We start from the raw sequence: 26,958 nt of genomic DNA on the forward strand, positions 1-26,958 counted from the left end.
TAAATTCTATTGACATGAACACTTGAAAAATTTTATAAATATAATAAACATTTCGTTCTGCATTGACTTGAACTGACTAATTCTCAGCTCCAATAAGGTTTACTGAACACAGAGACCAACCAGATCCTTTCTCAACATAGTCTTATTCTTTCCGTCAGAGTTTCTCGATACTGTGACTGCTTTACAGACTGCTTTATTTTGTCGGAATTATAAATGGAAGTATTCACTGTCTTGAAAGCGCACTACTTCACTTGGTCCTCCACTTGGTTTACCATACACGCAGTCCAACCACAAGTTATATTTTAAAGATCCGAGCGTTGCCACTTCATCTATATGCTGATTGATTATGTTGTGCTTGATACAGTCAAGAAAAGTACGAATATCTTTTGAATCACTAAAGGTACTTAGATATTAATAGTAGTCTTTAAACATTCCACGAAATGCAGATTTCGCCAAGTGGAATCCATTATCACTTACCTGTAATGCACCGCGCACAGTCTTAGGTTTTGATTCAAGTCCAGGCGTCATCTTAATCGGTTGCTACTCATCTGCTTGTGTGCACGAGTCTCCAAACTAAACTGAGGAGTCGAAATGTCCGCAGTAAGCACACGGACTTCACCTTTACAGTTTTTCGCATGTCGTCTTAAATTATCAATACGAGTAAACCAAACATGGCACTTATTGCAGCGAAACTTCATAAGAGGATTCTTCGTACATTTACTCCTCTCGTGTCTTCGTTCATCATGGAAAAATGCGAACGACATAACCACAGTAGCTGCAAGGATGTCTAGTCGATGAAGACAAAACTTTCAGGTCCGAACCAGATGCTGGTGTTGCTGCTTTTGTACGATTTCCCGGTGTACTCTTTAGTGCATCGATGCATCGTTGCAGCGAAACCTTTACTTTCTGCCGCTCAGAACGACCTTTGCATATCTTCAAGTGGGTTTTCATATTATCTTTTCTGTTCATGTCATTTCTCACAGCCAAACATTTTGCAAGAAGGAGTTAGCATATTCTCTCTTCTCCTGTTGACGAGCATTACTGTTGTTCGAGAACATATTTCCACAGTGGCAACATCAATGCAAGTAAGACGTCGATGCGCCTTCAGTGGTCATCACTGATACTAGTGGCACTGTAGTCATTGAAGTCTCCTTCGCTGACGAAACGGCATTTACTGAGGTTTTCTCTTCATACGGCACTGCACCCGTTAAAGTTTCACCTGGGGTTTCAGTGACGACACACGTTCCATTTTAGTTCTGCGTAGTTGTTTGCGACGTTGTCATGTCTGCGCCGTCGATGGTACAACTTTCATCGAGTTCTGCGTTGAAGATGATAAAGATGCCATCGAGTTTATAAAAACAGATTATACTACACTTATATATCAGACGATACAACTAGACGAACCTTACACCACCATAGCTAGTAAAAAACTAAGGACCTCCATATTTTGGGCTCACATATCCATGGTCGCTAATATAATATTACGGATTATTAAAATCAAAGAATAATAATCGTCGTGGGAAAACTACTGGGTTCGTTAATGAATAGCCCAATTAAAGATTTTACTACACAGTTTTATTGATTGTCAATATTTACATCACTAACGAATAATCTTCTAAAAATGCCTAATAATCAATTACACTTAAAAATGTTTATTCCCCAGTCACTCGGTTTTTACACACCACACCCCTCGTGGACCTCCGTCGCCGGACTCCGTCGCCTCACTCCGCCGCCGTCGTCGCACTTCCCTTCGCTGAGGTGCCACTCGGAACTTCGCTCGGGACTCTCGCCGCACCCGCGGTACTCTCGCCACCCAACTATCGCCAAGATAGGAACTCCTCGCCCAGGAACTGAGCCGCAACCGTGACACTATCGCACAGGCTATCGCCCAGACTCCGCCGCACCCGCGACACTATCGCGCACCTATCGCCCAGACTCCGCCCCGAAAATCCGCCACTCCCGCGGCACTATCGCTGCGGGAAAACTCTCTCGGAGGCTGGCGTCCCGGGCTTATATAGGCGCAGGCACCACTTCTAGAAGTCACGAGCGCGGTTGGGGACAGTCGCGTCATTCCGCGCCGACCCGACGCCAGAATTTTCGAGACAGGCGTCGGCAGCTCGCGCGGCGACCCGCGGAACTCCCCACAGATGCCAGGTGTCAGGTTAACGGCGCCGAGACAGCGTCGCGCGGGGAGCGTAGGGCAGGAGGGAGAGGAAGCGGGGACCCTTGCAATCCACCAGGCGCGCGCGGCACATTTCACATTGCGGCGGCAACGTGACGTCAGTGGCCGTGCTGGGCCGCCAGCCAGTTCTGAACCTGCGCGCGCCGCGACCCTTCTCACGTTCGTAACAATAATATGCGAGTAAACAAACTTTTTCATTAATACAGTCTAAAAAAACATTTTTCATTCATTTATTTGAACATAATACTTTTATTGTCTACACATTTAAGATTAATTAACCAGATTCAAACATGACTACAAGGCTACTACAACACATAGAAAAATCTTCATATAAAAAGATCAACTTAGCAAGTGCACGTGTTACTTTTCTATGAAATTGGAGCCATCGCTCGAATATTGGTGAAGCCAACGGTGCCTACACATGCGGGTTGTGTAACTTCACTTTTTCGGTTTGGCTCGAGGTGGTGAAGTGGTAACACGCTCGACTCCGTTACAGAGGTCCGATGTTGAAATTCCGACACAACCATCCTGCTTTCAGTTTCTCCATCGTTCCTCGCAAGCACCCCACGCAAACGCAGACTACAGACTCCGAGTTCCCTGAACTGTCGTAGAGCTCGTCCGTCTCTGGTGATCCCTGTCGACGAGACGGCTAGCAAAAATGAAAGTAGGACTCTCAATGATCCGTCTAGTCCATCCGTCAACTAACTGTCACAATACTCTGCACGTCCGTCATTATATATTATTTTTTTCCAAATGGATGCTGACAACTTACTAGAGGGCTAAATTTTGGTGAAAATGTATTTTTTATAGGTAGGTTATATTGAAGATCCTTTAAGTTAAGCACTTATAATGATTAAACTAAATTTACACACACATACAGACATACATATGCATACCCACCATACTAATTTCTTACACTTATATGCCTCAAACAATTTTTGTATCAAGTAAAAGAAATTTTTTAATGGATTCAAACGCAAATGAAAAACATAAAATGGAAGCACCTAAACAAATAAATACACCCCAAACCCCTTTTTAAGATGATGAAAATTGCCAGCAACACCTTGCAAGCATTTTGGAGGTTATAATTGAATCCGTTCTTCCGTCAACAGTGAAAGTTTTGGAACCTTTTGACGGACAGACGGATGGTATTTTCCGAGCCTTCCGAACGGCTGCAGATGAGGTGACTGACGGACCATTGCTTGAACCGCTCGCCGCTCGTGATGCGCAGCGTACCTTGGTCGTTGGGGTCGTCGTGGTCGTGCGGCTCCGGCGACAGCGGCAGCACGGACAGCAGCGCCGGCTCCGGCGTGGACCACGGCCGTCGGGGCGCCCCCACGCGGTAGGCGCGCAGCCCGCCCCGCTCCCCATCCAGGAAGCCGTCGTCGAACAGCGGCATGCCGTCACTCGCCGCCTGGCGCCCGTATAAATACCCGCGGCCGTGCGATCATCGCGCGTTATACCTCCCCCTTTCCGACGGCCTAGATGGCGCAGCCGTGCACTGGCGTCGCCATGTCCGCAGACAGCACCTCGCCCCGCCCTGAACCAGCGGGCGCGCACGCTAGGAGCCGCGCCGACGGAGCTCCAAGACGACACCCGCCACTATCGCAAACGCCGACGGGCCGATCCGGCGATCCCGCGACATGTCTCACGACGGAGACGACTGCAAGGCGCTACGTCAGACGTGTCGGTGCTGGCAAGCCTTGACGTGCTCGTGCCTCTAAGGCCCGATTAAACAACTTCCACGCAGAAGTGCTGCAGGTGTCCTCGGCCTCTGACCCCGCAGGCCGTCAGGAAGTTGCACAGGAAACCATCACACGTCAGCCGTCCCAAAGTGGTTCCAAATCCGAGATATTCTGGTTGAATCCGTCGATGATGCCGCTAAAACGTCGAGTTCTGTGAAGTCAGCGACTGTCGCCAGTCAGTCCGCGGGCGTGCCGGAGGCGACTAGCGGCCGCAGCCGGCGAGCCGGACGACAGGGGGGTGATTGCGCAAAAGTTTATTTCAGGCCGTGACTGCCCTCGCCGGGAGGGGGTGTCCGACCTGGCACAAGGTGGCCCTCTCTGGCACAGGCCGCGGCCTCCTTGTCACGCCCGGCGCACGCGGATAACCCCGAGCTTCCCTATCTTATCAACTCGTCTCCTCTCTCTCCCCCCCCCCCCCTCCTTTCCCACCGCCGCCGCCCCGCCGAGAACATATCGCGTTGGTTGTACCTCAGCACAAATAAAACAATACAATATAGAAAATATAATATTTCAGACCGGTGGCGTACATGACTCCTGGTGTGTGTTTGTTGTGTGTGTTGTGTTTATATATATACAATCTAGAAATGCTGTTACCCAGCGAATCGGTGTCCAACTGGCGCTGTTATGGACCCCCGAAGTTATACTTAATTTCACTTATTCACAGAAGAAGCAGAGTATATATTTACAGCCATGCCAGTGGGATGTATTCAGACGCTCGGGGTCAGTCGGTGTACCAGCGTCAGACATCCAGGGTGGCCAATATTATGACAACACTATATTTATTTTTATTATTTGTACAGCACAAATACTACAAGTTTATCACAAATTAGCATAAATTACGCAGGAAATCTCGGGAGATTTTGTGTTTGGGAGTTTTTAATAATTGGAGGGAATTCGCAAGACCTTGGACCGAGTGGGATGACAAGAAGATCGAGCGCGTTTAACCATAAGAACTGCAGTCTCAATATGAGGTAAGTATAGATTGCCACACGACCCAAAATTGACTTCGATATTATTTAAAACCACACATTTTGATGGTTCAAAAACTCTACCCGAGATCCAAAGAGCGTTAATAAAAGTCACGATTGACAATTCTTAAAATCAGTTTTTATCATACAACAGTTATCACTAATTTTTAACATACTGGTAATAAAAATACTATTTATTATAAAAGTAATCTGAATCACGATCTAACAATTTTTTTGAGCACAGAAATTTTATTTTTAAAAAACAAATAAAATTTAAAAAAAAAATACCTATATACGTGCAGAAAATACTATGGATGAAATCGATGAGGAGATATATTTCAATTTATTTTGTCATGGAACACAAACGTTCTAATGAGTACCTGTGCATTAGACCACGCGCGCCAAGTTGCGCGGTAGAAAATGTGTCTATCATCGAACAGCTTATTTGCGAATGTAACGGTAATACTCCTGTGTCATGGCGGACACAGCTGGTGAGTTTCTTAAGTTATATAATTCTGATATCGCTTTGTTTGTCCGAGGTTCAGTAAGCAGGTAGAATGGAATTACGATTGTCAGTATAGCCCGTCCCACTCTTAGATTGCAGTACACGGCTTATGGCGCGCGCTGTTGCCAAATCTCTAACACATTACGAATTTCAGGAGATGCGTGTATTTGTAATTTGGATCGAACAAGAAGCATTTTAAGAAATCATATCGTAATTTATAATATTTTATACTATTACACATATAAAATTGTAATAATACCACTTTTATGTAAATTTCAAATAAAAACTACCTATTGTAGACGAAAATTTCTTATAGTTTGCTTTTCTGTTCTAAAAATCCCATATATATATGTATATGTGTATATATATATATATATATATATATATATCACATTTTCATGGGCCCGATAAATGCCGTATTTTTGGACAAGTCATGTCCAAAATGATAAATAAAATACAGTAATGGAAATTCTCGGTCGAGTAAGTTATGGGAAAAATCCGAACAATTGGTTCGAAATAGGGAAGATTTTTTGAAAAACAGGAAAATCGCAACAACTCCCATAATATGAATAATATCGAATCCGTTTTAACGTATGATAACTCGGATTACCTAATGCCGAAAAATGTTTTCGAAATACATTTTTGATACGACCAGCCATAACTGCATGGGTTCGAAAAAAATTTTCACCGGACAAAAAAACGTAACTGCCTTAGTAGACACCTTATCAAATCTGTTTAAATTGTTTGTAATAATATCATAGTTATTTTCCAAAACTTTGTCTAAAACAATGTTTGATAAGATGCTTGGTGTTGAGAAGGATAGAAAAGTAATTCAAAATTTTGTACCATGATCGCTATTGAATTCCTTCGTATTTATTTCATACATTTTACATATTATGTTCAAGAATCGATTATAATATTTTTTGTTGACTAAGGAAGCCATGTATTTGAAATTGCTTGTAGGACAGAACCCCACTTATCTAAACACACGACCCTGTTTCCTCTTACGACGGCAGCGCGCGCTCTTGTACTGATAAGACACATCTTTAACAGCTATTTCCACGGAAACTATAGAAGCAATTGAGATGGGGCTGCTTTTAAAAACTAATTCAATTCATTGTGAACATTTTTCTCACTTTCGTCCCCCATCTATCTTTAATAGAAAATTTTTTTTCCGCGGGTCAACTTTTTGATGTTTCAGTTTGTGAGAAAATGCATTTCAATATATTAAAAAAATTATTTAAGTGAAACCTGTACAGTTTTTGTCTTAACATTTGTTCGGTGGCGTCCTAAGGCATTAATTTACTAATAAAAAAAATCTGAATGAAATACACATGTAGGTTTTCTTTTTTTGATGTGAAACATATCGGAATACTTCAAAACAGTTCGCAGCGAATAAGTTATGTTTTTTAATTTTTTCGGACACTTAAAATATTGTTAAGTATTCAAAATAAGCATTGCCTGATGCGTATTTCGATTCTATACAATATAAAAAAAAGCTTGGTCCAAAAATTAAAATTTTAAATTTCGTTTGATATTTGGCAACAACGCACGAAGAAACAAGGACAGTGCTAACGGCAATCGGCGTGTGTTAGAGAGAGAGAGAATGCGCCCATTTACTTCCACACTGCAATCTAAGAGTGGGATGCTCATGCTGTGACGTAGTGAAGTCACATTTTAACCTCACCATCGCCATATTGTTCCACCCAACACATTGCGGAAATGGGGCTCGAAAACGTCTGATGATGGTTTGTAAGTATGCATTAGAATCTCCGTCGTTAAATAAAAAGATGCCACTTAAATAAAAATAAAAAAAAAATATTGAAAACGGTTCGTATAATGCTAACACTATACTTTAACCATTAAAATGAAAAGGAAATATTAAATTATTATTCGTACGTGGCTTAAAGTGCTAGTCAACACCTTTCAATTTCAATTAAGTTTACATGATATTGTACTTTTAAAAAATAAATATCATATAATAATGCGATTTCATCCATGTTTAAATTTATAACTAACCCGAATGTAATTTATCAAGAAATATAATTAATATTTCTTGAGATACATTGGTAAACCTATTCGAAATTTAATAAATAGGTTGGCTTAATAACATCTCAAATTGTAAATCATTTTTCACATTTTCGAACCCCTCTTTGTCTGGGGGATTTTATAGAACCCTCTTAGGTTCGTTCCGCGGTAAGGTCTCTCTCAAAAATATTAGGGCCCTGCAAAATCAACTGAAGCATTTGCCCCAGGGCCCCGCAAAGTCTACTGCCGCCATCGCTTACAGCTTAACTCCTTACAGGAATAGGTCAAAATAAAATTTTTAATTGTTCGTGGAACAGGCTGTATTACTCGAGGTTCGCAAATGAATCAAGTTGTGTCGTTCCGTGAGTAGGGGGTCTGTCGACCTCTCCGCGCCACTTCAGCTTGTTTGGCCCGCGGTGGTTTACAGGGAGTGTGTCAGGGCGAGATGGGTCAAGCCCGGTGTCCCGCCAAGTATCTCTCATGCTTACATTTCCTGATCGATTCTACTGGGTTTTTAAACATGAAACGTCTCATTTTGTATACCATCACTAATTACAATCAGTTTTAATATTTTTAAATTTTACTATTTTTTTTTCATACCGTAAAATAGTGTATAATGACAGCATTATTACAGTTGTAGTCCTTCTGTACGAAAATAAATAAATGCTAAACACAGATTATTATTTCACAGGAGAAACTATTTGTAGCAGTCAGCCACTATTAATAACAAGGCATTTCATTAACTCATGTGTTCTGGTAAAACTAGAGTAAAAATATTAAATTACATTTAAAATTATGGAAAAAATGATTGAGACCAAGATGGGGTTTTTCAGTTACATATCCTTAGAATTGATAAAGAGAATATTATCAGATGACGTTATTGATGAAATACAACAAAAATATGTGTTTACAAAATTCTCATTCCAAATTTTCATTCACAAATGTTCCTTTACAATGTTTCAGATATATTAATAAAATGTTTCAATACATTATAAAGTTGTGTCAAACCATTTTGTGCACTGTGGCGTGTATCTGGCAACATAGCACACCGAAACAAGGCATAAGAGAGTAAATGCCCAATAAAGTGAACACTGCAAACTGAGAATGAGACACGCTATAGTGGAAAACATAGCGGAAATTGCCGTAATCCGGTGTGATTTCTCGGGGTACTCCCGTTTGCCCCACACCTTCTTCATTGTATCAATGCTCCATTCTCAGATCATTATCCCTCACAGTCTCTAATGACCTCAATGTTAAGCCCATTCATTCACACATTCATTCTGCCACACTTCATCTTGTTAGCAGGCCAAAAGGACTTATGCGTTTTTCACTGAAGGTTCGATAAGAGGATGACTGTCAAACAATCAATATCTCAGTGATTGAAAAGAACAAGGTTTATAATTTCTTGTAACAGCTTATTCAACACACTGGGGATAAAAAATAGTTAGATGCTACTACTAACACTGTAATTAACGGAAAACCATGTTTTTTATTTGTTTATTTTTTAACTACTGATAATATTTACAATGTGCTAAAATTATATTACTTCACGAAACAGATTAAACATAGTTATATCACGTCATAGTATGTATTTCCGTTGTACATTTACCATTCACATCCAATTTTTCCATGTTGTACCGTACGTACATTGTAAAAGTTACTTATGCATTGTTATTCGGATCTCGAATGGCACACACCCGTCGCAATAAAAGTAATTAATTAAACAACCCGATTGGCTAACACTTCGGTAAGCAGAGAAGAAAATAAATAAACTTAGAGTTTTAAAAAACTAGAAAAAACCATAGCTTTTAACGTTGAATGAACTAAAAATTGAAAAATAGAATTCTAATTTAAGTTTTTTGTCCAACAGTCAAATAATGCACCACGACTCTGTATAACTGGAAACGTGGGGTGCTCTCTTCTTTAATTTTCGTAATGACTTTATCCTAAAATTAGTAATAGAAATTTTAAGACAAATGATATCAATCACCCCCTGGAATTAAGAAGTCGCTCACTAAGGGAGGCCTGCCTACACTTACAAAAGCGTGACGGTGAAATGTGTTTGATATTATACAGAGTTGTGGTCAATTATTTGGTTGTTGGAAAATAAAAGCGGGGTTTTAGTTTTTTTTAACTAAAAGTTTTTTTTTAGTCTCAAAATAAAAAAAAATATCAGTAATTGAAACAAATTAAAAATACTAAATATGAGTGATTTATTTGTTACAATGTGGGGAAACTTCTTACTGTGTTTACAAGCAAATGGCCCCACCTCTACGGAGACAAAAATACTTAACACGTTGGGCTGTGTTGAACTGTGAAAAAAATCGATATTATTTGATGTGGCTCTCCGATGGTATGTGTTGATGTTCTCTAAGCCACAGTTATGTATTAATTTAATAAGGTACAAATACACATAGATACACACTAGGACAAATGAAATTAGAAATGACATAACACAACACTCATAAATAAAATATATAATTATTTACTGAACCAAAAAAAATAGTTTAAAATTTACCCTTATTAATAGTATTTTATTTAATTACTTACTATATTCAAAACCTAACTGGTACTTGACATCATAGATCACACATGAATTCCAATCATCAGGAGTTATGGTGCGCACATTTAAGTCTTAACAAAAGTCTTTATTTGGGTTCGTCGAAATTACACAGTTTTACTATATGTTTTTAGGGATCTTAATTAAATTTTCCTCGGCTAGTAAGGTGAAATATCGTCGGTAGAGCTCAGAGTCTCTCAATCTGTAGGACCTCTGAGTTGATGTAATAGTGTGTAAAACAGTTAAATTCGTATCAAAATATCGTTTATATCGTAGATAATGTCAAATTACTTCAAAATATCAATGTTTACATTTGTTTTTGACGGCGATGTGACGGAAAACGGGAGTTACGTGACGGATGTGCATAAGTGGAGGAAACAAATTTTCGGCACTTTTAATTACTCACGTTTTACACTCCTAGGTCATTTATATTTTTAGATAAATCCTAAATTATGTTCTAGACTCCCTAGAATACATAATTAATCATCCTCGGTTCGGGATGCCTACCGCTCATTAGCTCAATTGTAGGATTTATTACCGTCGGCGTCACACGCTACAGCTTCTTTAGCTGGCCATTATAGAACTCCCTTTCCTACTAGCTTCTTAAATTAAGCCAGTTAACTTAACTTTCAAATGGCGGGCCGTGATTGGCCGAAAACCAAAATCAGTTACATTAAATACTTAATAAAACGTGAAATCCGCACGCAACAATAGCGCGGATTACACAATTTCACGTAAAATTTAAATAAAAAAATATTAAAATAATAATTTACATTACAAAATAATGGCGTTAACTTTACCGTTTACCGTCTTAAAGTTCATTTAGTCCTTAGAGGGGTCCCAACAATACATAATTAAAATAGTCCATAAAAGTCCATAGAGTCACTTTCTCATTGATACACATAAAAATAAATTACCGTTTCTGAAAATAAATAACATATTAGACATAGAGCAAACAAAATAAATAAATTATAAATAATAATAATTAAACTGTCAAAACAAATAACATGTTGCAGTACAACAATGAACTTAAAATTAGTAATTAATGTTCACATAATCTAGTCAGGTAATGTGTCAACATTACATGGAACTTTTGTTGTTATCTTAGAGCAATCAATTTCTTCTACTTGGAGACCATCCGGAGACTTTACGCGACTAAATGCTACATAAGCCTGTCCGGCAGCAAAGAGACGCGATCCCAAATAAACAACTGCATTATCTACAGTGAAGTCTTGCATTTTATGCACGGTAGATGCCCAACTCAGTATTAATTGCAACATTCGCCTTTCAGCAGTAGCTACCATAGATATATTTCGCAGGAAACTGAATGGCTATTGGTTTATTTATATGTACCCCATGTATGCCGAAATCAATACAGACTGATGGAATGTCCATATTAACATTGAATATGTATACTGTATATATTCAACGCAGGGGCGCAACAAGGGGGGGGGGGGCAAGGGTATTTTGCCCCCCCCCCCCCCCCTCTGAAACCTTGAAGTGGGGGCAAACGGGGGCAAAGAAAGTGCTGTGTAATAAATTTTTAGATAATAAAACGGTTTAATAGCACCATTTTCCACCTTGAAATACAAATTTTCCCGGGGGAGTGCCCCCGAACCCCCCGCTTCAATAGGGGGGATCGATGATACTTTATAAAAAGGTATATTTCCCCCCCTTTGGAAATTTAGTTGTTGCGCCCCTGATTCAATGGTATTTTACACCTGATCACGCCAGAAGAGTGGCCAGATAATTTCAGATATAGTACCCATATTGCCATTAACGAACCCCGGGCACATTTTCCACCATAACCCGACCTCGAATAAACACTATAAATCTAAAAGAACATATTTTAGAAATTTTCGAAATTTAGGGGCATTACGCTGCCCCCCCCCCCCCTTTCCCGAGGGGGAGAAAGACGAAGCTCAGGCAAATTTCAATCATAACACGACCTCAGAAAAACTCTAACTCGAAAAGAATATACTTTTTAAAAAAATTTTAATATAGGGGCATTATCACCCCCCCCCCCCCCCTCCTTACCCGAACACATTTTCCACCATAACCCGACCTTTTGGATCGGAAACACTCCAAATCGAATAAGCATTACGTTGTAAAATTTAAGAAATTTCGGGTATTTAACAGCCCCCCCCCCCCCCCCACACACCCCGGTAAGAGTTGACCCCGGGGCAAATTCCCAACATGCCCCGACTTCATGGATACACAAACGTGGTTTTTTGACCCTTTGACCCCTCCCACTCCCCCTTAAAATTAAGGTATTAAGTTATCAAAATATTGTATTGTCTGAGGTTCTTTATATATATGCAAAATTTCAACACATTCGGGCATCGAAAAGTGGGTAAAAATTGAATGCAAAGATTTTATTACATAGTCCATTCATACATACATACATACTGGTGAAGTTAGTAAAAGCATGGTAAAATGATCTCGATTTAATCATTTTCTTTTGCGGGATCACTTATTAGGATCTTCAGCGCCCAAAAACATTTTTTTTAATTTATTACCCATTTTACTTCAGAATACCTCCAAAACTACACAATCACCGACAAAAGAAGTGACCACTTAGAGCTTACCCCATTAAACTCCTAGCTAAGCATGATTTTACTCTTTTTTTTTAAGTAGCCTAATTGATTAACTGTATTTGGAGCTAGGCAGTAGAGAGACAACGTCATCATGTAAACGTGTATTAAGTCTTGATTTAAATTAAACAAAAATGATTTCAGCACCGAAAAATGATCTAAATCAAATTTACCATAGGTCTGAATGAAGATGTTATGTTAATAAAAAACTGAAATATATTTTTAAAAAACAGTTTTTTAATTTTATGATTTCTTGGTAAAGCATGTAAATGGTATAAGGAAAAACTCCATTAAAACAAAATAGTATTCTTAAAAACTACTAATCAAAACATTTAGAACATGGGTATTGTCTCATCACAAAAAATAATGTAAATAGACACTTTTAATTTTTTTATAATTTTTTGCTTAATTTTCTGTTCGAATGAAAAAAAAATAGTAATAATATCCTGACATAGACAATATTTGAGCATCGAAGACTAACACCCACTGACCATAAAATGAGTTACAATTTATTGCCGATTAACTAAAATACTACCTTAAAGATATATTTAAGTTAAATGACAATATTTTACGAACTCCATGCTAGTGTAGTCAGATTATTCAATGTTTTAAAATATGACAGCAGCATCAAGAGGGAAACGCCGCAATCAATAAATGAAAGTTTCATTGCTTCTTTCATTTCTTGAAATATGATTTTAAAAATAAAAATGTATTAACTATCATCACTGCACTACATTGAAAAAAAAAGAACCGAACAGTACAGCTACACCTAAAGAGCAAAAATAGAGATTTTATTTCAAAAGAGGTGGGGTTGAATAAAAAATTACCTGATGCATTTTTATCCACTTTAGGCGTTGCAGACATAGCTGTGCGCCTTCCTGGTTCACGAACGTGCCACTTCTTGCGGTAAACATAACAAAACTATAACATAGCTGCCTAATTTATAAATGTCAACATTAAGTCAACAGTTTCTATCACAGTTGTCAGTTTCATCCGTGTCGTCCATATTTTCATCTTGCAAACCCGTCTCCATCTAGCGGCCAAATGTGTAGGTTGTAAACAAAACACAAATGTAATTTTTTCAAGGTGTAAAGCGATTGTCTTTGCTTCCGCAAAAATACTAAAAAAAATTATCCAAAATTTTGTTGTGAGGTTGGGCAGTAGACTTTACAAAAACGAATATAACTATGGTTGTTGCTTGCTCGTAATTTATTACGGCTAACTGTCCTGCGCACATATAATGTTTTCAGTGTCATTTTGTGGTTATGTATCATCAATAACTGGTCTGTGAGTATATTCAGACATTAAGAAACGGAGGGAGTGGCGTTAGGGAAATCCCTTTCAAGGGTTGCGAAAATGGGTAATTCAGGATTGAAACAGCATTTAGAGACTGCTAAAAAAACGGGAGTTCTAAAAATATCTCAAGGGAAGTTGACGGAGTTCCCATCGAATTTCAAGCAACTCGAGCCATTGCTTCGTACTTTGGATATTTCCGAGAACAAATTTGTAACCCTCCCTAGTGATATTAACTCCTTCAAGCTGCTCAAACACTTGAATGTAAGCCAAAATAGGTTGATATCTTTGCCGGAGTCTCTAGGGCATTTGAGCAAACTTGAAAGCTTGTCTGCTTGTTCGAATAAAATAACATACATACCACAAACTTTGTCGCAGCTTGTGCATCTGAAGCAAGTTTACTTGAGCGACAATCTCATTTCAGATTTCCCAGTGGTTTTCTGTGGTTTGAAACACCTTGATGTTCTTGATGTCTCCAGAAACAAGATTAGCAAGATTCCTGATCGAGTTTGCGAACTGCAGGTGACAGAACTTAACCTGAATCAGAATCAAATTGCATCTGTTTCAGATAAGATCGCAGACTGCCCGAGACTTAAGACTCTGAGACTAGAAGAAAACTGTTTGCAACTTTCTGCAATTCATAGTAGGATACTTACAGATTCCAAAATATCCATTCTTGCACTGGATGGAAATTTGTTTGATAAAAAGCATTTAGCTGATGTTGAAGGCTATGATAAGTACATGGAGAGGTACACAGCTGTAAAAAAGAAGCTTTTTTAATTTGGCTTGCAGAAAAAATTACTTCTTGTGTGTCAAGCACTTGCAAAACTGTGTGTCTCACATGTCCTGTAAAGTTGAAAAATTTTCTTTTCTTTGTGACACACTGGTTTCACCATAATGTAATTTATTTCGATGTGGCCCAATTTGTCGAGACAGAACACACCCTCACTTCTTGCCACTCTTGATGGCAGAGAGCGAGCCGTCTCGTCCTAACTCGGAGAGTGAAAGGAAGTGTCTGTCCACTGGCTGCACACTTTCGCTCCATTACTGAAGTGTAGGTTTTGAAAGCATGAACAAATTTCTAGGTCATAACAAGATCTGGGTTGTTAAAAAATAGTTTTTAAATAATTTAATTATCACAAAAAAATCAAAGAGAGCTATTTTGACTTGTAAGTATGTAAGTGAACAGCCCAAAATACCTTTTTTTTTGTTATTTATCAAATTTTATTTATTCTGATATAAATTTTTTTGGAATGATTGACAGTAAAATTCTCAGTAAAAAATGTTTCAAAGACCAGCACCACATTTTAACAGAGGGCACATTCAAGGGCAAAGGCTCAGTTTGTTCTAGAATGAATATTTGAGTTGCCAGCAAGGGAGTGAGCAGCCTCATGGCCTTAGTCTGGCCCCTCAGTTGCAAACTGGGGAAGGTAATTTTTTTTTTTACAGTACTTATTTAGCTTGATAACTTTTATGGTGTTATGCCATATTCATGGCACACATTGTGCATGTTTACACATATAAGTGTCACAATGTAAGATGACACATTTTGTCCAGAAAAATGCTCTCGTGACAGAAGTCAACAATTCCTCACATTGTATTTTATACACAGTATGTTAACTTTCCCATGTAAGATTTTGAATGAGGATTACAGATAGTTTCATAATGTATTGCCAGAATCAACCTTAAAAGAATTTGTAAGTTCATTCTTACATATATATTTTTAAAACTTTTCTAAATAATTTTTGATAAACTTATCCTTCAATATTTTGTACTTGGTGTATGTTACACAATTAACGCTTGAACTCAAATAATGAGTCATGGTTTGCTGCTTTCTTTTGAAAACATTTTGTATACTTGTATGAAACTTTATGATAAGTGAGTAGGTTACGAATGAAATAGTGGTGTTGAATGTTACTGCATTATATAAAATGTAACACTATGCAATAGCCTTTTTAATTTCTTGATTGTAGTGTACAGTCAGTGTTGTACAACTAATTCATATGTGTTGAAGTTAGCGAGTCATCGTGTTGTACAGTGTGTATAGATATAAGTACACTTTTTGTGTCTTTATAGCTGAAATTTTACATTTTGCAGTGAATGTATGTGGTAGTTACAGTACATCTCAGTCTATTCATTATTGATAATATGAAAAATGGCACTGTGGGTTAAGAACTCATAGGAAGGATTTTTTATATAATTGTACATAAGTAAATGCTCAAACCTGTGGCTGTTTCTGAATACAGTTTCATTGGTCGAGTTCACTGGCTGCTTGCCTGCACAGTCGTAACTCACGGAATGTATTTGTTAATCTTGATAAAACTCCTTTTTATACAGTTTCTCACATGAAGTGGAATGAAACCTGAGCTAAATATTAGGCTAATGAACCTAAAAAAAAACTTACAAACACCATATTTCTTGGGCTGTATGTGGATACTAAAATAACTGGAATCATGCTAGCCATATTCTACAAAAACTCAATGCTGCTTGCTTTGTCTTGCATTATGTTGTTTAGTATGATGTTAAAAGAGTAAAAAATTATTATTCATTTTGCATAATTCCACATTCAATCATGACCTACAGCATTATGCTTCAAGAAAATTTGACAGATATACACAAAGGGTTTTGTATGCAAAAAAACAGAGCTTTTGGATTAGAATAGTATTTGGCAAAAAACCTTCTGAATCCTGCAGGGCTGTCAAAAGAAACTATGGACTCAGGCAAATTATTTGTTAGGCCCCCTCCCCATCAACTAATATAAAACTTTTCACTATTTAAAAAAATGTATACGAGACTGTAAATGATACCGTGATCGGTGTGTATCGTATAATATAAATTTTTGAAAATATATCATTTATTTTTATTAAGAAGAAATTATTGTTAATTTAATTTGCTGTCATTGTATTATTGTGATTTTTTATAATATGACTTGTCCAATATATTTATGCAAAATTGTACACTAAAAAAATTTGGTAAAATGTTTACGTCACACTTTTCTGTAATAAAATAATAAAATTCCAAAAATTATGTTTTTCAGTACTTCAGATATTCCTTGTTTTCTCCTGTAAACAGCATTCATAAATTTTTACTGGTTTCTGAGAAAGGACAGTTTATTGTTAAATATTGACGTGGCCGCTGCCATTTTGTACTTTAATTGTCTTGCCGATCCTGTGGTTCTCCATATGTATGAGAATGTTAATAATCAATATTTGGATTTTGTAATACAGTGAAAGGTAAATAAGAGTTTTAAAATATTCATGAGTCCCTACTGTGCATCCACACCCAATTTAAACCCTTGACAAGGATTTTTTAGCAGTATAGAGACGAAGAGCGCCAACTTGTTAAGTTCGATAGCACATAAGATGGCATAAAAAAGGAATTATTGCGTTTGATACACATAATGACAATTCCTTTTTTACGTCAGGTTATGTGCTAGTCCATACTGCTAAAAAATCCCTGTGTAGGGTTGATCTTGATGCTTGGGTTTGGATGCACAGTAGAGGATTTAATTTTTTTAAATTTGTATTTACCTTCTACTGCATCACAAAATCCAAATCCAAAATATATGCATAGTTATATTGCTACGCTAAAACACAATGGCGGCGGCCATGTCATTGCACAGGCTACCTAATGTAAGCTATAAATGGTAATTTCTCAGAAACCAGTAGAAATTTATAGAAGATGTTTTCAGGGTATATAGAGGAACCGTTTAGTGTTCGAAAAAAACTGTTTTAGAATTTTATTATTTTATTTACAGAAAAGCCACAATGGAAGAATTTTACCAAAAAAGTCTAATGGATGCAATAAACAAAACTAAAACTAAAAAAAAAAGCAATCATACTGACTTATGAACTATGACTTGTTTCCAATTGCTGTTTTATAGATGTCCCAAGAAACAGTTTTAAGAAATATTTGTTAAAATTAAGATAATATTGTTTTTGTTTAATTTATTTTCCAAGATAAAATAGTTAAAACAAAAATTATGAGATAACCAAGTGATTTAAGAGTAAAAATGCACTTCATGTAAATTCTTTTGTAAATGATTGAATGAATTTCATGCGTTGTGTAAAACAAATGCTTGCCGAGCTAGAAACAATGCTCTTAAGTCCACTAATGGAATTTTTCTTACCTTATTTTATTTTTCTGGTTAAATGGTAAAGATATCTATGTTTTCATATTTTTGAAACTGCATCATTTACACATTCAATTTTTGCCTAATTAAAATATTTGAAACTATAGTCCGCAACACGCTTGCTCTTGCAAATTTCTCTCTCGCAGGGGAGTAACTCGTAAATACACCAATGTAATTAAAGCTTAAAGAATGTCTGAATTGTTAATAGAATTGTTACAGAATCGTTGATGCCGCCTTTTGTCAGAGAATGAGTCGCTGCTGTCCTTCGTGTATCCTTGTAGCCTTCTGAAGGCTTGTGCTTCACTCATGACAGGCGATGCGATTGCCAGTTGTGTATAACCAGTTTATAGTTTTTCATACATTTTTTTGGATTAATCATACCTGAAAACCTGTATGTTGTATATGCTGTAATAAATTTTAAAAAAGGTGTCTGCTAAAAAAAATGGGTGCATGTACTTATGTACATGCATTAGAAGTTATACCTACTTACTTGGCATAATATAAAACTAACTTTAATTTTAAAAGAAATAAAATAATAAAAGGGCTGAAATGATCTTATAAATTGGTTTGGTAAAGTATAAATTCAATCAAATTTTAAAAAAAAATTAAACACTCAGTATTAATATAAGCATGTGTATTTAATTAATTTTTTAATTTAATAAAACTATCAAGATAAATTGTAATTAATAATGAAAATCAATAAAAAAAATAATGTTTATACCAATTTATTCATTTTAATTTATTAAATAATAGTACCTAATAATTAATTAATATTGTTATAAATTATTATACATATGTGAACATAAATCACTTATATAAATACACCTGGAAATACATTTGAAAAAGTTTATGAACACAATTTTTATCACTAATATTCACAATAAATAAATGTTTTTAATGATATGGACCAGTATTCAATATCAATCACTAAAGTATAAGATTTAACAGCACTTATATAATTTATTTTGTATGTAGTTTATATATATTTTTTTTTTTTTCATCCTGTCAATTCTTGTTGCATGTTGCACGCACATTGTAAAAATTCATTTGCATAATTTTTTCATAATGTCCCTAAAGAAGTAGGTATAACCTAACCTCACTTATATAATTACACTAGAAAATACACTTGAAAAAGTTCATAAACACAATTTCTATTACTAATATTCACAATAAATAATTGTTTTTAATGATGTGGACCAGTATTCAATATCAATCACTAGATTATAATATTTTAAAGCACATAATTATATAATGTTTATTTGAATGTAGCTTTTTTTTTTTTTCATCCAGTGAAAATTTTGTATTTTGTCGCATTGTGCATGCACATCGTAAAAATTCACTCCCATATTTTTTTCATAATGCACCTAAAGAAGTATAACTTCAAAATATAGCACTGCATGGAATCAGTTTCTTTGTTGACACAGGTTAGTGACAAGACTTGGTTATTTTTTCACGACATGTTACTTGTGAACCCAGCCTTAACATTTAATGTCCCTTTGTTTATGGCTCCACCAGGTTACATGTCGTTGTCACTCAGAAACACCTTAGATATCATTAGTAGGTAGTTGTTGGATTGTTGCGGATCTTGTGCATGAATGCTTTTCAGTGATGTGTGTTGAAAAGTACAAGCTTTTGATAGCATGATTGCTCAGGTTTCATTGTGTGTATAAGATGTTATGTTAGTTGGTTCAAGAAATGGTATGCTTACTTCACCAGCTATTTATACTGGAGAGAGGGAGAGAGAATGTTGAGAGGGAGGGAGAAGCCTGACCACTTAGTTTCTGTAGTCAGATAAATTGTTTAAGATGAATTCATATGCAAACGTTAAGTATTTGTGTGTGAGACTATATATATAGTTAAGTTTATATTTCATTTCATTGTTCCACTTGAAAATCTTATTTTTCTGTGCAACAATCAATATTTTATGACATAAGAGTTTAACATAGTATCATTGTCAATTTCTGGTCTTAAAAATATTTTCTGTATATTTTATATGTGCTTCTGGTGTCACATAGTCATGGTAATAATTTATAGTTACCTATTCCACTTAAAAAAATAAGTATGTATGTTCAGATATTGCTATATCATCTGTGTTTCTGCATGTGGTGTCACACTATAAAATAAAAAATTTCAAGAATAAATGTGAAATAAAATAAATTAAAAAAAGAAATGATTAACTTTAATTAGAGTGCAGCTATACTCTAATGGTTGTAATATATGTATAATCTGTGTAAAGTCTATTATTTTTTGTACAATTTTGTAAAATGCAAATAGTATACAGTTAAGGTAAAGAAAATATTTATGATATTCTTGTGCATAGAATCATAGTGTATTTTTGTTTTGTATTTTTATGCAGAGTTTGTTACATGTCATCACTTGTTGTATATTCTAAGTTGCAGTAAATATACTTTGTGGTTACCATTTTCTTTTAGTTTTCTTAACTACGTTTTTACATATTTTCATACAAATGTTATTTACTTACTTTCAGATAGTGTATTCCTTAAAACGTGATAGAAACACTTTGTGAGCTTGAGATTATTTGTGTGGCCAGAAATGTCTAATTGCCATAAGTGTCTGTTATAATTCATGTGTTTCATCATTTTGCCCTCATAACTTATGTGCAGTACATTTTTTGGGTTTGGAGTTGTCATCTGTAGCAATGAAAGAAAAAAAAAGTATGTAACTAAGGTACTGCCAAGAGTAGACCTAACTCCTTTGGGATGAAATGAGCTGAAGACCAAAATGAATGCAGAGATGAAAACCAAAGTGTGACAGAGCAGGGTAAAGCCGGAGCACTCTGAGAAACCAGACCTGTCTTCAATGTCTGTCAACATAAATGGTATGTGGAGGTAAAAACAAAACACATAGAAGGTGACTAACTACAACACCTAATGCTGAAATAATAATAGTGTGACAGGTGTGATGCAAAGGACGTAACGCGAACGTAAAATATTAAGTAATTATGGACATGCTTTTGTAACCCGTGCTACACACAAAAATTATTTTAAGATTATTTCATACTAGCAATTGTACCCGCACAACACACAAAAATTAATTTAAGATCATTTAATACTAGCAATTGTACCTGTGTTTTACTTTGAAAGTCTACAGGCAGAACACACTCGCACTGCTCATGTCCCACTGCATGGGTACGCAACTGCCGTGCTTCAATTGGACGGAAGAGGGGGAAACTAATCTAATAGTCCTTTTTTTAAGGGACTTCAAATCCGCATTTATTTAATCAACAATGCCAAATATTAGTATTACGGAAAAAAAACTTTTACGATCCGAAAACGAATGAGGCGTCAACTTTGGGTACTCGTTTCCATGAGGATGAAAACATCAACAATGCTTCAGCTGTTGCCATGGAGACGAAGGCATTATCAACAATGCAACAGCCGTTGCCATGGAGATCATAGAAAAAATGTAACTCCAAATCACTAAAATATTAAAAAAAAAATTCAAATCTAACCAAGAAGAATTTTGACAAAATCTCTTTAAGGTACAAACAGACGCCCCCTTGAGAATCCGTGTATCAAATTTCACGGCTCTAAGCCTTGCCGTCTCCACGCTACGCGAGCTACAGGCAGACAAAACTCTCATTTATTAATATAGATGCACCAAATATACTCACGCTATCAATGTTTACAAGTCTTTTTAATTGACATGTTTATAAAAATAAAGAAATACTTTTGCGTTTACACATGACAAAGATTTTATAAATAAATTTAGGTGAAACAGTGTTAAAAAATACACAAATAACAATAGTATTACCAGTGCACAGTCCAAGCATCATTCGAAAACGATATTCTGATGTTCATTTCCGTAACATCACGCGTGCTACGTGATATAAACGTATAATCTTTCCAATCGGAAAGTCTATCGCGCACGCAAATTTTGTTACACTGATGTCACAGATGTGGCTAGTGTAACGTTTTATAATAGTATTTTATTCTAATTGCGCTACTGTGATTCCAGCATAAGAATGGCTAGAATAGAAATTATCCTGAAGTTAAAGTTGTGCCACTGAATGGCGTGACTGAGACGGCTGACTTGCTAGTGCCACCGAGTGGCAAGCATGAGACTCAATCTGAATGTGCATGTGCGTACAAATCCCGTTAAGTGTTTATAACATTGTTTCGTAAGGGATGGAGGTTATAATTTAAAAAAAATTAATTCTTCCTAAATTATCATATCAACTTATGTACCTATCTACATTATTGCTATTTTACACGAACTTCTCTGAATAAATTATCAAAGGAATCTTCAACTAAAATTACACAATAAAATAATTTGTCTCGGATATAGATTCATTGTTTCACTTCACGACCACAAAAATATTTTGTGTAACGTTTCACAGACTTTTTAAACCCCTCCAAACACCTCCACAGCCGCATACTCGCAAGGTTCACTAAACACTTTTTCCAACTCAACATCATGTTCACTGTCACTCTCTGTCGAATACTCATCTTGCAACTCTTGCAACTCTGCACACAATCACGCTCACTGCAACAGAACTCACTTTCTCACTTGAAACAGAAACTGAAACTTCGCCAAAGTCTACAGTCACACGGTGGGCCATGGTGGCTGGATGGTCAGAAGACTTCCACCGGGGCACCCCGGGTTTTTTTCCAGACAGTGGTCAAAACCATATTTTTTGCAAATGGAAAACGTGGCAGATGTTACCGTGAGCCATTGAATTTCCTCAGGGTGTTCCCATTCTTCCCCCTCATTAATTCCTTTTCAATGCTTCATTCTCAACTTCATCCATCTTCGCCTGTATTGATCCCTATATCTACTGGTAAGGCGTTAAGCCATAATTCAGTATGTTCAATCACTTAATAGTCTTTACAGAGGCTTCTGTACTCCCTCGAGATAGTCTCAACCTTCCCCACGCTATACAAATGCTTTACCTTTGTAGACAAAGTGACGTGCGGTCACAAGGAGCAGCTAATCTTTATTGGCATTCTGGTTTGCTTCTGGGAAGATCCAATTAGCCGCAGGAGAGTAGTGGATTCAGTTATTCATTGGTGGTTGTGCTGCATTGTTTGCGTTGTGGCAAACATCTCCCCTGCTGCAGTATGGCAATGATGGCAACAGGCAGCTTGCAAGCTGTGGCCGAAGCAATATGTATACAGGCTGATTCTGAATTTGACAGGCAAACTTAGTCTGCAGATTTATTACCAAAAAATAAGTTGAAAATATATGTACAACTAATGGTCTTTAAATTCTTTCAGAAGCTGGTATACACCATCCAAGTTGGAGCTGGACCATTGGTTCATTGCAAATAATATAGAAAGTATTAATATGGAGCAAGCACTAAGTGTCTGAAGATAATATTTAATTGAACAAAATTTTACAATCACTAAAAAACTTGATGCTGTTGTAAAATGATTTAATTGAAATAATTGAGAGAAACAACACATCTCAAAATTTATGGGAAAATGACTGGGACATGTTAATGGAACATGGAATAGTGTCAAAATAAATGAGTCGACCATTTCCAAAAAACAACTTTGTCCAAAAAATGAAAAAATTGAGATAATGCCACAAGAATATTCTCTGTAGTCATATATATGGGAATCCGCAAAAAAGAATTGCCAAACTCGACATTGTCCCTTAGAAAATTGATGTGTAAAACTGTAAACATTTCCAGAACCCACTATGTCCAGTTCTGTTTTATTTCCACATCACACTTTGTCCACGTCTGTTTTTCATTCCAGAACACACTTTGTCCAGACATTGTGTAATGGCTGCCATTTTGGTGTACCGAATAATATTCCAAAACCAGCTTTGTCTAGTTCCTCCAAATGAATGTCTGTATTTCATGTTTAGACTATAAAAGTCTTGTTTATTATTTTGTTTGGTCTCGTTTTCACTGTGTTTTGTGTTATCTATGATGACTTATAGCGACAGCTGTTGTGTTTTAAGTTTTTTATTCTATTATCAAGTGATGAGGGCATCTGTTTGCTTTTAGCAGAAGAAAAACCGGGTGAACTGACATTTTCGTTAGATTGTCAGAAAAATCTGATCCTGCCAAAACTTCCTGATCAAGCTAGCTACTATAGTCGTCAATTAAATATTTATAATTTCACAGTATGCCAAGGAACATCTAAATCCCCACAAAATCAAAGAAACACATTCATTTATTCATGGTCTGTAAATGAATTCCCAAAAGCTACCAACCAGATCGCCTCTGCTGTGTTTAATAGATTAACAAATACAGATATTACGGGTATTACTACAGTTCGTCTTTTCGCTGATGGCTGTAGTGGTCAAAATAAAAACTGAACCCTTATTGGAATGGCAAGTAAATGGCTCAGTCAAGCTCCACAACACGTTCAGCAAGTTCTGTTGTTTTTCCCTTCACAGGTCACTCCTAAATTCCACCTGATAGAATATTTGGCAGAATAGAGAGAGAATTGAACAAACTTGACACAATTGTGCTTTCAGATGAATATTACACAATTTTGAGTAGCCTAATCATGGTACTTTGCTTCGTCCAAAAGAACATTTTCAATTTTTTGACTGGAAGGAAGCTGTAACTCGTGTAATAAAACCAACACAGTCATGGCATTTTAGATTTTCCCAGTGTAAGAGATTTATCTTAACGAGATCGTGCAAGAACTCAGCATTGATTCTCGTTCGAGGGGAGTGTTTTTATAGAACAGACCTAGGACAAGGGCGAAGTGTTTTGAAGCGTGGTGTTACACTCTCAGATTTAACACTCGAGGTTCTGGAATCTGGTGTTCAGATTAAAGGCAGTAAGCTGCAGGACATTAACAATCTTTTGTGTAAACACTTTGGGAGCAAGTGGAAAGAATCTGAAAACCACCTGAACTTCTACTTGCAATTATATCAGTCAGTAAGTGTTGACAGTGTTCATACAATCATTGAACATGAAAGTGATGCAGAAGACAAACCAATGGAAGAATCTGAAGAACTGACTGTGTAGCATTCAATTAAACATTGTTGATTTGGTGAAATTGATTATTTGCTTACACTGTCATTAATATTCATTGTTATTCTAGTTTCTTGAATAGCGGCTAAGGTTTAAATGTTTTATTTTAATTTAATTATGAATGTATTGTTTTAATGTTGTTTTACGACCTTGTCATAATAGCTTCAAATATATTGTGGCAAGATTTTTCAACATTTCTTTTTAATTTACAACTGTTACTTTGTTTTTCATTGTTTGTGTGTTTAAAACTGTGCAATAAAATATCATTACTATATCGAGAAGAAAATACATGTTTCCATTAGCCACATTCTCCAACATGTACTGTTCCAAATACCACTTTGTCTCTTTGATATTTCCAAACTCCACTTTGTCCAACATTTAAATCGGAATTTCTCAAAAACTAGCTGTTTAATTTTTATTTCCTTTATGGGTACATGCCACCTATTAAATCTAAACAGCTAAGTAAACATTCCATTAGTCGTAACATCTCCAGAGAACAAATACAGGTTTTCCCTATTTTCTGGGAAATCACTTATGAAGGACAAAGTGGTGATTGGAATTGGTCGACTCAAATAGTCTCTCAGAAGTGAAATTACACTGCGAAACTTTTGATGTAAGTATATTCGATTATGCATTGGCTATGCGGGACCGTGGAAATGGTCTTGCATCTGATTTGCAATGAAGCAGAGTGTAATATATATCATTGGTTGCAAATGACAAATGATAAGTTCATACTTTGAGCGCGAATTGGCGAATTGTGTACTACAATGTTGCTGACTAGTTCGGCCGTCTTGGGTGGCGTTTGCTACTGAAGTTCATGATCAAGCAGGTGTTCTGTGCTGGTGTAATTTCTGCTCCGCAACTGCCGTAGCCGATGTAAGCTTGAGGGCAAGGTCCTTGGTGGCTGTGCTCACTTATAAGTCCTACTCGTGTAACGAAGGAAAGGTGAATGGTCGATCCTAACACCTATAGTATAACGCATGCCAATGTATATACATATCCAGGGGCGGATATACAGTTTCCTTTGCCCATGACAGAAATGGTGATAACTGCTCCTCTCAAACAGCTAGAAACGTATTTGGCGTTATTTATTTTTGACCGTGTACATTATATGTAAAAATTTAAGTTAAATTTTAAGTTTACATTTTATTCCTACCCCTACTGTATTTATATAAATAATATAGTGTTCAAGGTTCCCTGGAAACACAAATAACTTTTATATTTTTTAACATAAATATTATACATATTTAGGCCCAATAATAAATATGTTGGCCCATCGTGCACCCCTTCCAACCAGGTGGCGTCCCCCCCCCCCCCCCCGTACCATTTATAGGTCCATTTGTGCATACACCCGAGTGTTTTTGGAGCTCCAGGGAAGGGCTAGCCGGGCAATCGTCTAGGGCCTTGACCTGTGTTTTTCATTTTGGTTTTACTTGTTTGTCTAGTGTTCTGTTCAAAATATGGACATTAGAGGGAAAAGGTACTGGTAAGTAACAATTTCAATTCATGATTTCGTATTAGAAAAACTTACAAATATTATATTTCCAGGTATAATTACGTTATTCCACAGGAATTTGATTATAAGCATTTATGAAAATTACCTCAGGATAATTTATTAGGGTAGAATATTAAAATTTCTCAAGATAAATTAGCAAAACCATCATAAAAACTTTAGTTCCTAGTTGGCTTAAAATTTTGTTTGAAAGAGTATAGACGTAAATGACTTAACTTACAGATTTTGACATATAAATTGGCAAATATAGCCGGAATCTACCTTGCGTTATTTTAACGAATAGTCCGAGGAATCTTTTTCCAGGTATGTCGTACCCACATTCCTGGGGTGTAATATGATGTTTTACTGTAGTCCAGTAGAAGTTATTACAGGTGTACCGAGACTATTTTACTGTAGCCAGCGGCAGTCCGCAGCAGTACCTCTAGTCTTCATTAGATTTGATATGTGATATTATTTTTATAATATCAATTATCATGT

At 36.5% G+C, this 26,958-nt stretch overlaps 2 protein-coding genes across 8 annotated transcripts in view; one reads left to right on the plus strand and one right to left on the minus strand.

Moving 5' to 3' along the window:
* LOC134538348 (guanine nucleotide-releasing factor 2) overlaps positions 1–13,630 on the minus strand; it is a 147,085-nt gene extending 133,455 nt beyond the window's left edge. For 3 of the 7 annotated variants that reach the window (XM_063379620.1, XM_063379613.1, XM_063379594.1), the window contains exon 1: positions 3,419–4,182. In XM_063379620.1, coding sequence (XP_063235690.1) covers positions 3,419–3,581 — 163 coding nt within the window. In that variant the 5' untranslated portion in view covers positions 3,582–4,182. Of the gene's footprint in view, positions 1–3,418; positions 4,184–13,409 lie in introns of those variants that run through there. The other 4 variants (XM_063379637.1, XM_063379644.1, XM_063379628.1 and 1 more) reach the window with 3 other exon arrangements.
* Positions 13,631–13,806: 176 nt separating this feature from the next.
* LOC134538389 (leucine-rich repeat-containing protein 57) lies at positions 13,807–14,751 on the plus strand. The gene has a single exon (XM_063379679.1). The coding sequence runs from the start codon at positions 13,939–13,941 to the stop codon at positions 14,653–14,655; it is 717 nt and encodes a 238-aa protein (XP_063235749.1). The 5' UTR covers positions 13,807–13,938; the 3' UTR covers positions 14,656–14,751.
* Positions 14,752–26,958: the final 12,207 nt, after the last annotated feature.

Source organism: Bacillus rossius, chromosome 1, assembly GCF_032445375.1.
Source record: "Bacillus rossius redtenbacheri isolate Brsri chromosome 1, Brsri_v3, whole genome shotgun sequence".
Taxonomy (NCBI): Eukaryota; Metazoa; Arthropoda; class Insecta; order Phasmatodea; family Bacillidae; genus Bacillus; species Bacillus rossius.

Excerpts from the sequence above, each read along its gene's own strand:
- LOC134538389 (XM_063379679.1), top strand. The coding sequence starts at position 13,939 with ATGGGTAATTCAGGATTGAAACAGCATTTAGAGACTGCTAAAAAAACG.